The 17,725-nt window shown below is 34.8% G+C and overlaps 1 protein-coding gene across 1 annotated transcript; it reads right to left on the bottom strand.

Moving 5' to 3' along the window:
* Nucleotides 1-3,328: 3,328 nt before the first annotated feature.
* LOC114536724 lies at nucleotides 3,329-12,727 on the bottom strand. The gene is made up of 7 exons (XM_028558073.1): nucleotides 12,647-12,727; nucleotides 12,351-12,467; nucleotides 11,303-11,425; nucleotides 10,240-10,362; nucleotides 7,119-7,241; nucleotides 3,613-3,720; nucleotides 3,329-3,562 (listed from the first exon to the last, which is right to left on the bottom strand). Exons 1-7 carry the CDS (start codon nucleotides 12,725-12,727, stop codon nucleotides 3,329-3,331), a joined length of 909 nt encoding a protein of 302 aa, XP_028413874.1.
* Nucleotides 12,728-17,725: the final 4,998 nt, after the last annotated feature.

Below are 17,725 nucleotides of genomic sequence, written 5' to 3'. Positions count from 1 at the left end.
CGAAACGTCACAGGAAAAAAAAATTGGAACTAAGCTAGCTGTAACGGTATATCTCCGCCGCCTCCATATATCTTACAAACATTTCCACTGGGCAATAATTACTGCTAGATTTAGCTATATAGAAAAACTGCCCTTCCCGATATACATCAGTCTTGCTCTTGAGTATTTTTATATATGATCCACATGAAATGCAATGTGGTTTGCTTGAATGTTTCTTAACTCGTCATAAAGAAAGAGTCCTGCGAATCCCAACGCACATAGTGCCGCTACCCTTAGATCTTTCAAGTTGTTTTGGCTTCTTCCAAACTCGTCTATGATGTCGATATATTTTATTGCCTTTGATGATAAGGGCTTTTCCTTCTGTAGTGGACGACTTACTTGCCTTTTCGAAGCTGTTACAACATTTTTGCAAAAGTCGCCGTCCAAAGGGTTATTCTTACTGTCTGGATAAAATCCGTGAAGCCATTTTAGGGCGCCACTAGCAACAGTAAATAAGGAACCCGAATTTACCGACTGTGCTTTGTCATGTATGAATGGCGCTAAAACTAGGGCATGAAATGGTGATGATAATGAGATTGCTCTTGCCGTATACACCATGCGAAAAACTGCTTTATAATGTTTACATAGATTTTTGTTGTAGATTCTGCTGTGGATCCCAACAAAACCTTAATAAATTCACACAAGTTTCTTCTTACTATATCTGGAGCCTCTTTCTATATTACATGCACTGCTACGTGCATGCAGTGGCGTAGGCGCGTAGCCAGCCTAACGATTTTGTCCCGCTATTTAAATTTCATGTTATTATAATTACTCATGTCTATAGAAATTTATTGTTTTCACAGTCAATGAACACCAAAATATTAGCACAGCGGGAAAATTGGTCAGGCTGGCTACGCTACCGGCTACGTATTACCTGCAACAGATATATATCGTTAGCACCAGTTAGACTCGTGAAAAACACACTTCTAGAACGGCGTTGCTTCGTAGGTACTGACAACACTACTCAAATTTGCACTCAGAAATATTCTATTTCATGTAATGGCTGGTGCCAAGCATTCAATAAATAAATACATACCTTGTCTCTGGCCTGTACCGTAAACAATAAGCAATATGCACACTTTTTTGTTTGGCCCGTACCAAAATAACGTATTCTGTATTCGCTATACCTTACTTGCAAAATCCATTCTACCGTGCTTAAATGCCGTTCTGCCGGGCATGGCAGAAAACACGAATAACCTAGCCGGATACCCGGATAACCAGATAGCCAGTTAATCGGATAAATATAAATATCAATATTCGATATCTATTCTGAACGGTATATTAGCTTGTCCTTAAGTCTTACGCGCTATAGAATATTATCTCCATATTCATTTAAAAGTCTGCGTGAACTTTAATAATATTCGAATTCGTTGGGTTAAAAAAAAAATCCGAATAAAAAGAACATCTTGAGAAACAAAAAAATAAATCAAACAAGACACAGGTTGAGACTATTAATTTTCGACTTTATTTCAAGTGATCTTAAGACAGAATGGAATACAATACTTTAAAACGCAAATATATACAACACAGAGAAAAAGCGCAAATAGAAGATTGTAGAAAAGATGTAATAGACAGGTTTGTTACGTTTGATTAGGAATGCTTCAAGAAAGGAGAGAATATGACTTTGAACCAGACACAGTACTAAAATGCGGTGCCCGCAATGCTCGCCTAGAAATAAAACGTCCGCTCATTTCTAACGACATCACCAACTTACAATCTCCTGTCGGCCGCAGCCTGGTTGGTTGGTACATTAAGGTCAAAATTGCGCCGTTTTAAAATCTTCAGAAATAGAATATTTAGGCTACAAATACTATCTAAAAATACTATCAAAATGAAGAGAAACGTGAGACGAATAAACTGGTGTAGAGCCGGAAACTAGAAAAGCAACGATACAGAAGTCAAGGATTAAGCGTACTGCATTTTTAATTTGTTTAATAATTTTGAGCGATTTGTCATAAAGTTCGCCTATTGAAACTATACTTTAAAACCTTCGAAATCGAATATATTTGGCTCAAAGTACTATAAAATAAATCGTAATGTCAGACCGATCCACTTATTTAAGGACGAAAATTAACGATATGAAAGATATCAAAGACCAAACTTACTATTACTAGTAAAGTATAGCATAGTAATTTTGAGCGATTTGTCAACAATTCAATTTCGTTTGTCTTTTAAACGTCATAAATCGCTGCGAATACTCTTGTTTAGTAATATATTTAAGACCTGTAAGTATAATTTCTTACGCTGAATCGAATGGTGGTATTTTTGTCCTTCTTGGGTGCATAAAAGCAGAGATACACGCAATTATCAGAGTTTGAGATTGAAATTGAAAAAAGAACGTTCCTTTAAAAAAGGAATTTTTAAAACGTACAACAAGATTTAATAGTAATAATTAGGAAAAAATTCCAAGCATTCCAAGCATGTGCAAGGAATTTTTACTAGGCGATTAAGGAAACGTATTGATGCGAACAAACAAACTCACAGGCAGAATATAATGCGGTGCCAAACTTGGCGCGGGCACCGCAATATTTCACCTCGATTATCTATACCGGTCGTCTTGTGCGCTTATTTGTTTGATACTTTCGTCATATTACGAGCACACAGACTTCGGCGTGCGACTATAGACTGCAGATGAAAGTTCATTTATATCACTTTTCGTCCTTTTTACTTTTTGTCGAGTTTGAGGTCGAGCACAGTCCGCCTACCTTTGACTACAATAAGATTCAAGATTTGTTAAATGCAGTGAAGACTTCTACAAGCACTGAAAGACATCTAAATTCAAAAATGCAAATAGATATTCTAGTTATAGAAATTGTAGTCCCTGTTGTTCTTAATTAATCTAATTTACCGTTCAGACTAAAAATGTTCTCTATAATCTTTATTTCGATATCGAATATTGATATTTATCAATGATCAGTTTCTAGAGGTACCGTTATCCGGCTATCCGGTTACCGCGGTTACCCGTTATATCCGTTATCCGGATTTGGGTTAACCGACTGTGAAAACAATAGATTTCTAAAGCTTGAATTATTATATTAACTCGAAATTAACATAGTGGGACAAAATCGTCAGGCTAGCTACGCTACTGGTTCGATTTGAAGATAACTTATATTTAAATCATTAATGCTCTTAGATGTCGTTCATATTGATTTTCGATTAAAGAGTGAAACTCGGCAAACGATTGACTAGTTGGAAAAAATTAAAACGATTCTTTTCAGATTAAATATTTAAATGTAAAGTCCGTCGCCGTATTTTCTTCTTATTTTCAATTTCAGCTGTTGTCGAATATTCACAGTTGCCGCTGACAGAAGTAATGACGACTGATCGAACATGGCAAATCATTCCATTTCCCTGTTGCTCCGTTGAACATTTCCACGCAGTTTTCATTCCCGCCAGCGTTGTTAGGCTCCCCTGGGTTCCAGTTTCCATAGGAGATCTCCTCATCTCTCACTGTGTAAAAGATACTTCCAGATTTTCGGTACATACCAATCCACGCTGCGTTGACGTTATGTTGTTTCATAGCCTGATTTAGATAATTATTCATATTCGTGTTGGTTGGAACTGCCAAATTACCGCCACGCTGAAGACAGTCGTCTTTCGCATTATTCCATGATGTCGCAACGCCATTGCTGATATAAAAGCAGAGTCCATTGAATTTCTCCCACCCAAGAGGGCATTCAGCTGAAAATATTGTTTAAGATTTATTGTCTTTAGAATATCTGCGTCCGACAAATACAACGAATGTGTAAACATTAATTCGTACTACAAGAGAGGGTAACATGATAGTTAGAAAATTTTTGTGGGTTAAAGAGTTTGAAGGGGTGTGTAAGAAAAGAAGTATGGATATATTTTTTCCGAATTGCAAGCAATGTAGTCATAGCAACTCGCAACGGCCGTATATTTTTTGGAAAAAATTGCAAAAATACGACAAGATCTAGATTCTTACCTTATTCGGAGTTTAATTTTCTCATCTATAGCTAGTGTTATGTTAAATTATTTTAATTATTAATAGGGAGCCTTTGAAAAAGCGGATCATTGGATCTGAGCTTCAAAAATAGATTTCTTTTATATTTCTACCGTCGATACTCTTATCTATACTGACTAAGAAACCTGAGTTAGAATCATCGCGAAGTGTTTTTACAGCCGCTATGCGAACTTTTCTCAACCGTCCAAAATTGGCCAAAATATGCTAATTTTTGAGGTTACCAATGCATGGAATGGCACCATTTTTTCTCTTTTTTTTGTACCATCGGAACTAATTATGTGGGTTGAAGCTGGGGTTTAGTGTATCTTCAACTGAAAATCAGCAATATGTAATTTTAAAGCCAAAGTAATGAAGGCCATTGAACGCTTGACGTGAAATTAAAAAATTATAGATCCTGGAATATTGCAAAATTCTCAATTGTGGCACCTAACTTTGCTTCTAAAATACCTTTTAAACTGGAAATAAGATGTCATTTGACAGGTTTATGCAAATTTGCGGCACATCGCGTTTCTAAGAAATGAGGGCCGCGTGTGATACAAAGAATGCCATTAATGCATGAATGCTCAGTTTTTAGGTCATTAATTTCGTTATCATTGGTTAAAATATTATATTGAGTTGAAAATTTTTTTAAATGTTCCATGTTTGAATATAAATGATGTGTGATATAAAACCGTTTTTAGCATTATTCTGATATACCCATTTTGCTATGATCGAGTTTACTTTGCATTAATCTCAAGCATTTTTGATTAGTAGTATTTTAATAAAATAATCTTGATGTCAGTCAACCAGAATACGTAATTTTGTTTGGGATATAAATCAGACAATAAAAAATATTTTGCATGATTTAGGAATAGTCATATTATTATATAAATTTTGGAAATTACAATTATTAATATATATTTTGATCATGTACATGCATATAGTTTTTCACCAAAACATGATTATGTTGCAAAAGCACCTTTTAAAAAGGTGTAATAAGAGAAGTAGAGCAGTATCTAAAAAGGCCATTAAAAATATGGCTACACGGTGTTTCACGTGTGTCACAAGGCAATCATATCAACTGGCAAAAAGCCATTTATAAATCAATCACATAATCATTATAAACGTTTCAACTTTAATATCTTCATCAAGTAAACTAAATATAACAAGACGCCTGTTCTGGCGTTAACTTCGGCGCACGTGCCAGTCTTCAATATAGAGCTTTTGAACATAAACAATACAGTTCATATTCGCATTTAGATGCCTTGCGAACCTAAATGTTCGATTGCGAAATTCAGAAGCACATCGTACTTTAAAAAGTATAAAAGATCAATTGTTCAAAAATGTAAATAACCACATGATATATTCGCTTTGTCTTACACTTTGCCTTTGAGATTCGGGCTTATATAGTTATATTAACAATCCTGTGCAAACTACGACGTGTCAACGCGCCCATACACGACCACATCATCTTGTTAAGCGGCGAAATAGCAGCGATATTATCAAAATAGGACCAGAATGTACATGTATTAAATATATTCTTACCCCAATTCAATCTAAACTTAGTCGAAAAGCATGAAAAGAACGGTTTATTTGTTGCTCTTGAAGGAATTGCCGTATCATGCGAGCGAAATCGAATCACGCATCGAAAAATTTACCAAAGCTGTGCACCACAACTCTTGGGAGACAAGACTGGAACGTAGATAAATACGGTCACATACACATTTAAATTAACTAATATATTTCGCGCCATTACAGACTTGCGACTACGAAAAATATAAAAAACAAAAAAAAACTAAAACAAAACAAAACCGAGGCGAATTTTCAACTCCGTCGCTCACGCCGGAGTAACAAGCTTCTACTTATAGATCTACCAAAATTTTCCGAAATAGTTATTCATCATTTTCAATGGTTCAAAAATAGATCAAACCCTACATGGTTCATTGAGAAGGAAACTAAGAGAGTTTGATGAATATATCATAGAACATAGAACAATGAAAGGCAATTAAGGAACGAAGATGTAAGACTGGAGGGCCTTTAAAAATAACTTTTCATCCTTTGCTAAAGCACTTCGGTCTGGTGATTAAGAAATACTTGCACATATTGTATTTAGATGCAGAAGCTCGTAAAGTATTTACCCTGAACTTTAGTTTTGCGGCAATTAGAACTGGCCGCAACTTAAGAAGCTATTTGATTAAAGCTAAGGTAGAGGCTACCATGCACCATTAATAAGGGAACAGGGATGTAATTAAGAAACCTAAATGATTGACATGTCATAACATGAAGGAGACCGAAACAATTATGTAGTGAACCATAACTTTAACTGGACTCTTAGGCCTGGTTTTCACCACTCCCAGATAGTTGCCGATGCTCAGCGATGCTTAAGTATCGCAGGAAGGCGGTTTTCATCAACGTAATCTGTCGGTTCTTCGTGTATATAGCAAACAATACGTTGCTCAGACAACGGATAAATTCCGTTTGAGATGGAATAATTATATAAAGCATGTAAAAAGAAAGTGATTTGCAACCGGGAACACTCATAAGCGTTTTTCATTGTCATTTTCTGACAAAAGAGCGTAATGGCTTAATTAATGTTGTGAGATAGTGATCATTAAACTAATCTGGCAGAACCTACAAAGTATTGGATTAATATATTATTTAAGACAATAAAATATTGGATTATTATACTCAAGACAATGGACCCCTTGGGTTGAATATTGAAATGGATCTATAACTATTTATGCCAATTTTAATCTTGGTAGATTCACAAAAAGTAGAAGCTTGTTATATTTAGATTACTTGATGATTCAAGTTGAAACGTTTATTATCATTTTGTGATTTTCTCGTTGTCAAATTGTCTATACACATTTAATAAACAAATTACTTCATTGTTGGCTCGTTTGTACGATTTTTATTAAAAACTCGTTGTGAAGGATCGCAAACTCACTCGTTCGCCACGCTCACGCGTTCGTTTTCCGATTCACAACTCGTGCATAAATATCGTACGCACTCGCCAACCATGAAGTAATCATGAAAAATAGTCAACCATGAAAAATATCAGTATATTGCCATGTTTTGTTTTTTATTTCACAACTGAAAACAATTTTATAGCCACCTTCGCATTTCCGTCCTTCTCCTGTGTAACCACGTTGACACTGGCAGTTGAATGAACCTGGAGTGTTGGTGCATTTTGCATTTTTGTCACATTTGTGCGTTCCTTTTTCACATTCGTCGACATCTAGAGTAATAATAAGGTATATTAAAGTTAAGAACGTTATTAGCATCATAAATTTACTGGAAATTGCTTCGTCGAGGATAATAGATATTTTATTATTTGTAATGCAGTGCAATCAAGGCAGCAACTAGCGTTAAAATATATTCATATTATTCTGTTCTGGAAGACGGGCTTTTTTTTAAAAAAGCGTAAACACACATATATATATATAGCTGCATAGCTTAATTTGATGGGGGTGCATTTTATTCATTTTTTCGTCTTATTCATGCCCGAACGATTTCTTTTGTACGCTATTGTCCCAATGATATGAAAATATGGACAAATACAATAACAGCCCCCAAATTAAGTGCTCTAACTACGGTGATATAGATATACAAAAAGGGGAAGTAATAGAGGTTTTTCATGGCGGCCATCTTTGTGTACAACTTCAAAGTTCTCCTCTTTATATGCATGTTCCTTGTTTGTATTTGTAGCTGATCATGAAGACAGCCACCATGAAAAACCTCTACTGGATTGGTTAAAAACCGGCATCAGGCGCAGGTCTAGACCGTATGGAACGTGGCTCGAGCCACGGTCAGATTTTCCCGTCCAGAATTTTCCCATGCATCTGCAATCTAATATTCACAGATTATTTAGAAGTACATATTATTTCTTTGAATCACAAATAATTTGGTGGGTATCTTTCGTAATCGTTGTCATATTATCACCAATTCCTGCTGAATTGAGTAGGAACAAATTTCCAATTATTATTCCTTGTTTTATATTATGATTGTTCAGTTAACACTGAACTATAAAATTCGCCGAAAGCTTGCCGAATTGTGCCGAGTATGTTCGGAAGCTAGTCGTGCATTCGAAGCTGCGATCACAGCAACTAGTTGACATGATCAGCATGCAGGTTATTGCGCAATTGTTATTAAATATAGTAACGTTCGGACACGGTGCAGTGTAGCAAACCAATCACAAGGGAAGCTTTTGTCACGTGAGCCACGGTGCGACACGGTGGCCTGTTTTTGATTGCGCAATAAGCGTGATAAACAATTAAGTTCGACACTTCTCGACTTCGAACTCGGATATAGTTTATACATAACACGTTAAATTGGTCTGTTCGCTGCATCCTGGCTGTTTCAGGCTGAATCGAATCCATTAATACATGAATCCGTCGAAATTTCTCAAAAGCAAATCTAAGCGAGCATATTTCAGGGGAAATATCGCTCATCAGCCTACAACATGATGGAATTATCACTATAAAGAAAGGTTTCGCTCGCTCGCTCGCGTTATACAATCGCAACGACAATTTTTAAACTACTATTTCTCAAGAGACTAATACTGAAAATATTTACTTAATGTCCTTGTAAGGTAAGACTTTTAGGTTTTAAATTGAACAATAGTGAGGCGCTCTTCTTTATATGGAAAAACGGCCAGACCGGTTCTGTTGTATTTCGGTACAGACAGATTACAGTTATTTTACATCTGCCTAGCACGGAAAAGCAGTTTCACCGCTACATTCTTAACAAAATACTCTATTTCAATTTGAAATATGACCAGTCTGACCTTTTTGGCCGCTTACTTGGAAGCGCCCGGCCCTATGATACAAATTTGCATTTACGCTGTGGTCTGTGAATAATTTGTGTATGCAAATTTCACGTTAAGTTGAGTGTGAATGAAATATCGGTAAATACCTTATCAAAAATTTTGAAAATGGTTTTGTGGTTTTATGAAAGTACAGGGAATTTCAATATTCGCCTTTAAACGTTCGCTGAAGATTATTGTAGAACCAAAGCTCAGAAAATGTTTGTTTCGGAGGGTCCATAGTCGCCTCCCCCCCCGGAAAATATTTAGTCCTATATGACACGGTCAGATTTTCGGCTGGATCCGCGCCTGAAAACCTGCATATCAGACCCGAAAAAGAAAAAATATAAATCCTGTTTATTCAAGTTAAGAACATTATTAGCATCATAAATTACTGGAAACTGCTTGGTCGAGGATAATAGCTATTAATTTCATTATTTGTAATGCAGTAACAGGCAGGTACTAGCGTTAAAATATATTCATATTATTCTGTTCTACAAGACGGACTTTTTTCAAAAAACGTACACACATATATATAGCTGCATAGCTTAATTGGAGGGGGTGTACATGTTATTCATTTTTTCGTCTTATTCATGCCCGAACGATTTCTTTTGTACACTATTGTCCCTATTATATGTTAATATATATGAATAAAACAACATATCCCCCCCACCACGCCACAAATGAAGCGGTATAACTACGGTGCTGTAGATATACAAAAAGGGGAAGCAATAGAGGTTTTTCATTGCGTCTTATTCACGCCCGACCGATTTCGTTTGTACGCTATTGTCCCAATGATATTAAAATATGAACGAATACAAGAACACACCGCAAATTAAGCGCTCTAACTACGGTGCTATAGATATACAAAAAGGAAAAGTAATAGAGGTTTTTCATGCCGGCCATCTTTGTGTACAACTACAAAGTTCTCCCTTTTACATGCATGTTCCTTGTCGGTATTTGTAGTTGATCATGAAGACAGTAACCATGAAAAACCTCTACAGGATTGGTTAAAAATCTGCATATTAGACCCGAAAAAATAAATATATAAATTCTGTTTATTGCTGTAAAAATGACGTAAAATGTGTGGATAAGTTACCCTGTGGATAAGTTCAAAATAAAGGTCAAGTTTATCTTTTTATTGGACAAATGAGCTGAAATATTTCGATGTAAATAGTTTGATTGTCGATGGAAGTACATATTAAATGCGTATATCCAGTTTCTGTCATTTACAAGGTCTATGAGAACATTTTAAAACTTTGGCTTATCCAGCATTTAATCTAAACTTCTTTCGGACAACCGCCCCTGATCTAACCTGTGCAATTTATTCCATTTCCTTCATATCCAGTTCGACATTCACAATAGTAAAAATATCAGTATATTGCCATGTTTTGTTTTTTTATTTCACAAAAGAAAACAATTTTATAGCTACCTTCGCATTTCCGTCCTTCTCCTGTGTAACCATGTTGACACTGGCAGCTGAATGAACCTGGAGTGTTGGTGCAATTTGCATTGTTGTCACATTTGTGCGTTCCTTTTTCACATTCGTCGACATCTAGAATAATAATAAAGGTATATATTGAAGTTAAGAACATTATTATAGCATCATAAATTTACTGGAAACTGCTTCGCCGAGGATAATAGATATTTTATTATTTGTAATGCAGTGCAATTAATGAAGGCAGCAACTAGCGTTAAAATATATTCATATATTATTCTGTTCTGCAAGACGGGCTTTTTTTTAAAAGGCGTATACACACATATATATAGCTGCATAGCTTAATTTGATGGGGGTGCATTTTATTCATTTTTTCGTCTTATTCATGCCCGACCGATTTCTTTTGTACGCTATTGTCCCAATGATATGAAAATATAGACAAATAAAAGAACAGCCCCATATTAAGCGCTCTATCTACAGTGCTATAGATATACAAAAAAGGGAAGTGATAGAGGTTTTTCATGGCGGCCATCTTTGTGTACAACTTCAAAGTTCTCCCTTTTACATGCATGTTCCTTGTCGGTATTTGTAGTTGATCATGAAGACAGTCACCGTGAAAAACCTCTACTGGATTGGTTAAAAGTCTGCATATCAGACCCGAAAAAATAAATATATAAATTCTGTTTATTGCTGTAAAAATGACGTAAAATTTGTGGATATAAGTTACCCTGTGGACAAGCTAAAAATAAAGGTCAATTTATCTTTTTATTGGACAAATAAGCTGAAATATTTCGATGTAAATAGTTTAATTGTCAATGGAAGTACATACTAAATGCGTATATCCAGTTTCAGTCATTCACAAGGTCTATGAGAGTGTTTTTAAACTTGGCCTATCCAGCATTTAATCTAAACGCCTTTGGGACAACCGCCCCTGATCTAACCTGTGCAATTTGTTCCATTTCCTTCATATACAGTTCGAGATTCACAAATGTAAAAATATCAGTATATTGCTATGTATTGTTTTTTATTTCACAAAAGAAAACAATTTTATAGCTACCTTCGCATTTCCGTCCTTCTCCTGTGTAACCATGTTGACACTGGCAGTTGAATGAACCTGGAGTGTTGGTGCAGTTTGCATTGTTGTCACATTTGTGTGTTTTTTTTTCACATTCGTCGACATCTAGAATAATAATAAATGTATATATAATAAATAATAAATGTATATAGCATTATAAATTACTGGAAACTGCTTGGTCGAGGATAGTAGCTATTTCACTATTTGTAATGCAGTACAATAAAGGCAGGAACTAGCGTTAAAATATATTCATATTATTCTGTTCTACAAGACGGACTTTTTAAAAAACGTACATCTATATATATATATATATATAAATATATATATATATAAATATATATATATTATATATATATATATACACCCGTTTGCAAAAACGTTGTATATTATATATATTATATATATATATATAATATATATATATATATATATATATATATAAATATATATATATAGCTACATAGCTTAATTGGAGGGGGGTGCATGTTAATCATTTTTTCGTCTTATTCATGCCCGAACGATTTCTTTTGTACGCTATTGTGCCTATTATATGTAAATATGCGTGAATAAAAAACACATCACCCCCCCGCCACAAATGAAGCGGTCCAAGTACGGTGCTGTAGATATACAAAGAGGGGAAGCAATACAGGTTTTTCATGGAATATTTCAGGTCAACTTCAAAGTTTTCCCGTTATTAATGTATGCATGCATGTTCATTGTCGGAACTTTGAAGTTGATCACAAAGATAGCCGCCGTGAAAAGCCTCTTTTTGATTGGTTAAAAACCTGGATTTCAGACACGATAAAATAAATACATGAATTCTGTTTATTCCAGTAAAAATGTTATCTTTTTAGTGGACAAATAAGCTGAAATATTTCAATGTACATTGAAAGTATACATTTTCATATTCATTGTCATTTGAAGTATACATTAAATGCACATATGCAGTTTCATTCATTCACAAGATCTATGAGAGTATATTTAAACTTTGCCTTATCCAGCCTCACTGACAATCGCACCCGGATCTAACCTGTGCAATTAATTCCATTTCCTTCATATCCAGTTCGACATTCACAAATGTATGAACCATTCGTGTTTGTGCAGTTTGCATTGTAACCACATGGACTATCTGCACATTCATTGATATCTGCAAAGTTTACTCATATAAAAGATTCCTTTTCTGGGAACAAAAATTTTGTTTCAATATCTTACATTTCTTTTCAATACGGGCTGATGAGGGAATAATTGATTATGAAAATTGGTTTAAGTTGCACTCAAGATATATAACAGCAATGCTGATTTAAATGATGAGAAATAATTGTGTACCATTGCATTTCTTTCCATTTCCTTCGTAACCAATTTGACACTGGCAGTTATATGAACCTGGTGTGTTACTGCAATTTGCATTTTTACTACATTGGTGCGTTCCTTTCCCACATTCATCAATATCTGAAATAACATTTTTCATACGTTAATATTCATACTATTTAGAAGATAAATACGAATAAAATTGATCACCTCCGATCAGAAAGTGTAATAGGGTGGTATAATAAACCGTTAAAATTGATGTTGATTGTGAATTAAATACAATTTACGTCGTATACTTAGTTACAGTCTCCTGGCAAGAATTGCACCTACGCTTGTCCGATACCGGAGAATTGCTATCGCCACTAAGCTACAAAGGACGTTTTTCGTGGAACAGTTCATGGAACATGTTTTTGTTTTCCTAACCAGATTATTTACGGCAAGTTAATTATTACGCATATGTTTTAAATAGGGTAACTATGTAGACTACGTTATTAGCATTTGCATTTTTTTTAAAAAAGTTGCACGATAGTTTTTTTTACTTGCACGGCTTCCTGTATTAAAACTTTTTAGTTTTTAACTGTCTAAATAAAGCAAACTGATTGGCTGAGAAGCATTTCACAGTGGGCCGGAATTTTGCATCAGGCCTGCTGTGAAATGCTTCCAGTCTTCAGTGAAAAATGTAAACAAAACTGCAATACCAAAGAAAAATGCGGCTAAAATGTGTAAAAACATTTCTGGAAAAGGCCAAAACACTGTAAAAAATAAAAAACTTACCCGAAAAAGTCTTACTTTGGACTTTTACCCTTTTTTCGGCTGTCAATGTGTTGTTTTTTTAATCGATTTTTATGATTTAGTTGCTATGGTAACAATATTTTCCATTTCATTAGTTGTTTCCCAACTAGGATTTCTTTATAAGGAGTTGTTGACGTACAAAAACTCTAAAATGGCTTCCAGAATTCATATACTTTTTATAGTTTATTCATTAAATTTGTTGTATTTTTTGTGTTTGATAAAGTCAACAAAGTTAAGGTTATAGAAATAAACACGTTACGCCCTCGAGCCGTTTTCGAGACCTCGGCACATTTTTTTGCATCCAGATCTCGCAGCCGGTAAATAACATATATGTATTACTATTGTTCAATTTATCAAAAGGACTCCATAATGCGAATAATGTCATTAAAAACGATATTTTTGCTACGTTATGTGCCTTGTAATCTGCTTGGAGTGTAGAACATAAAAATATTTAGAACCTCATATACACTGTTATTTTCAGGGAGTTATTTTAACTCTCCCATTATCCTGTTTTAGTGGAGTTAAAAATTTAACTATAGTTTCGGAGTAAAAATAACTCTCTTTGAGGGGTTAATAATTTTTAGACCTTATTAACTATGCAGAATTAACTCCTTTTGGGGGAGTTAAGCAATCTAACCCTCTTTTATGAGTTATTTTGACTCACCTATTACCCTTTTTTGGGGGTGATAAAAATTCAACTCTCTTTTTGGAGTTAAATAAAATTCAAAATGGCGTGCACAAGAGGAGCGGGTTAAAAGTTTATTATAAATTTTAGTCTTATAAACGTGAATTGATTTAACTCTGGAGTGAAAAAGGCGGAAAAGGCTTGTAAAAATTACGAATGTTTGTGCCACTAATATAATTTGACTTCTAAACCCTATATTTTAACTTATATCGCTTTCTTCATCCCGATGTATAAAGTTTCTTCCTACGGCATTTAACTTTTAAGTTCAAGTTTATAAGGCTGTTCTGTTCATCTGTATATCAAAGCCATTCCCCCCATAAAATAGGGAAAAATGGCAGGGCTGACGATGATCTATTGGTTATATATGTTATTTCTGGCTGTGAGGTCGTTATTTCCGTTTTCGAGACCGTCGGCACAGTTTCTTGTATCCGGGCCGAAGCTGCCGGTAAAATATAATGTGTTTATTTTTTAACCTTTGCCGTAGGCCGAGGGAAGTTTTCGAGACCGAGAGCACAGATTTTTGCCTCTGGGCTGAAGCTGCAGTATATAACGTGTTTATTTTTTTACCTTTACATTATTGACTTCATGAAACACACAAAAAGCAAAAAAATTAGCAAATAACTATATAAAAACTATAATTTCTGCAATCTACAAGGCTACAAGCCATTTCAGAATTTTAATACGTCAACAACTCCTTAAAAGGATATCCTAGTCGGGAAACAGCCAATGAAATGGCAGATATTGTTACCATAGCAACTAAATCACGGCAAATTCGGGCAAATCGACTAGAAAAACAACGTAAAATGCAGCGAAAAAAGGAGTAAAAAATCCAAACTAAGACGTTTTTCGGGTATGTTTTTTATTTCTAACATACTTTTAGCCTTTTCCGGAAAGGTTTTACACATTTTAGCCTTACGTTGCTTTGGTTTGGCCGTTTTATTCACATTTCACACCAGGCCGGATGCAAAAATCAATATTAAATAGGTCATTTTATCACTTTAAAATTTACAGTAATCAAAGTCTTTCAGAAGTAATTCATAATTTAGGGTATAGGAAGAGTATTATTGAGGTTAAAAGCAACAACTGATGTTAGAATTATTTAAAAGTGGGCTATGAAAAGGTGATCCTTTCAGACAATTAATATAGCAATTCAGAGCTTTTGTATTGATCTGTCTTTTCAAATATACAACTCACAATATTATACAAATGCATGTGAATTGATAATAAGAAATTTTGTGAGATAAATTTACCAATATGACACTACGAGAACCTTTGGCTTTAATGTTTTTAGTTTAATAATCCAATACACAAACACAATTTGCATCAGAACTCTGAAAGTAGAAATAATATAACTCCGATAGTGGAGTTTATACCACTGCTTAACTCCTTTTTAAGAGTTACATTTTAACCCCTAAATGATAGTTATTCTGACTGCAAAAACGGAGTTAATATTTTACTCCAAATCTGGAGTTACTTTTAACTCCAAAAAGTGAGTTGTTCTGTACCTTTTTCCGTAACTCCTATTTTAGGAGTTAAAATAACTCCCTCAAAATAACAGTGTAATTATGTTGAAAAATTAGATAAAACATGAATTAGAATATTATTTGCATGCTCTAAAAAGGGACTTTCTATTTCCAAATATAGTTTATTCCTATGGAATTACCTGCAAATGCAAACTCTTAATGCGTTTTTTTTTCTTACCTTCTGTGACCTATATGAGAAAGAAAAAGAACATCGTAAATTCACATATTGCTTCAATCATTGTTGCAGAGCAATGTAAAATGAGTTGTGGTTTATAAACAATTCAGTTGCATAATTTGGCTCTTACCAAAACATCTTCGTAAAAAACCCATGGCCCATTCTTCATTTTTGTTTTGTTCATCTTCACCGAGCTGTTGCTCAACTGACAGTTTGCTGTATAAAGGTTGCTTGACCTCACTCTGTAGTTGTAACCATAGCAATTTTCTTGACTAATACAGAGAATGTGGCACTCTCCCAAACGATGGATGATATGATTAGATATAAGATCGGATTCACGGAGTGCTTGGTTTCCTGCAAGAAAACATATAAACAATAACAGTTGATTAATTTTTTATTATATACCAGTTGTCGGAGTCGGTTTTTCGTAGCGCTTTATTGGCGAGAAGTGAAACCCGTCTGCTGGTGACGAAATCCCGGTGTCGCCCTTGTGTCGCCCAGTGCGAACGAAGATATATATGTTATTTACCGATTGCGAGGCCCGGATCCAAAAAAATGTAACGAGGCCGTAGGCCGGGGGACGTTTTTCAGACTCCAAAAAAACTATAAATTCTGCAAGCAATTTTAGAATCTTAATGCCTCAACAACTCCTTATCCTAGTTGGTATATGTTTTTGTAACAGTCTTTTAGCCTTTTCCAGGAAGGTTTTCACACATTTTAGCTGTACGTTGTGTTATGAGTCCTTTTTGTTTTCTACGCGAGGTAGGAGATCTTTTACAATTGTTAACTAATGTTCATTAATGTTAGTTTTTGGCTTCGTTCTTCTCTTCTCTTCGGATTCTTCGTCCTTTCGGACCTCGTTGTTTTCTATTCTTGTCTTTGGTTGTCTGTCCTGTAAGGTTGAGCTTCTTAACGTTTCACATGCTTTTTACTCCGCTAGTCCACTGAAGGTTGGGGTGTTGTGCACACCCTTTAATAGTATCCTTATCCAACCAATCAGCGTTGTAAGTTAGAAATGTGGGTTGGTCTTAGAAGCTCGTTCCAGCTCTCATATCTTGTTTGTTTAAGGCATTGTCGCCCTAGTCGAGTTGGTCTTTTGGTCAATCGATCAATACTTAAAAATGTTCACAACTTAAAATATTCATCATCAACAACTAGTAAAAATGACAAACAATACGTTTGTGAACAATATCTTTCAACTTAAACTGTTTTCACTCTTATTTTATCGAATTGAACTTTTGATGACGTAATCTATTACATGCTTGACCGCGCAACATTTTTAACACAATTGATTGACATAAGAACTTGAATAGCCTACAGCAAGTACACTTTTTTTATGAAATGCGACCATTTAGATAAGTGAAGACTTAAGACTGTTTATCCAGGTATTAGTTCTGAGAGGATTATAAATATTTTCACCTTATTACTCATTTAACCCCGCGATATGTGGCGATATATAAGGCGATTAATGTTTGCTAATGGCCGAAAATTATATTTACTCAGGCGTCTTGTGGCAAAAATCATTCACTAATCCCTGTCATGCTATTGATATTCCTATTTTTACAGCTATTTTTATATGCATATCTCTAAACTCAATAAAGCCTTGCGTAACAGTCGTTTTTGTTTTGTCGTTTTGTTTATAATGCCTGTCTAGCAGTGGACCTATTTAAGAGGGGAGGGGGGTGTTGTTAAAATTGGTGTATTCATTACTTATAGACCTGTTTAAAGCTTTACATTTTACATCGGGCTGGATGCACAATTCAGGCCACTTTGAAACGTTTTTCAGTGAATCAGATTGTTTTATTTACACCGTTACAAAATAAAACGAATTAATTGATGAGAAATAGCAATTATGTACGAGCACGTGGGCTTGCAAGCGATCTTTAGACTAGGTCTCCATTAAAAAGTACATATTTAAGGAA

This window comes from Dendronephthya gigantea, unplaced genomic scaffold (genome assembly GCF_004324835.1).
Source record: "Dendronephthya gigantea isolate DGI-Jeju-01 unplaced genomic scaffold, DenGig_1.0 000143F, whole genome shotgun sequence".
Classification (NCBI taxonomy): domain Eukaryota; kingdom Metazoa; phylum Cnidaria; class Anthozoa; order Malacalcyonacea; family Nephtheidae; genus Dendronephthya; species Dendronephthya gigantea.
Note: the sequence above shows the minus strand (reverse complement) of the source record. Positions and strands in the feature narration are given on the sequence as shown.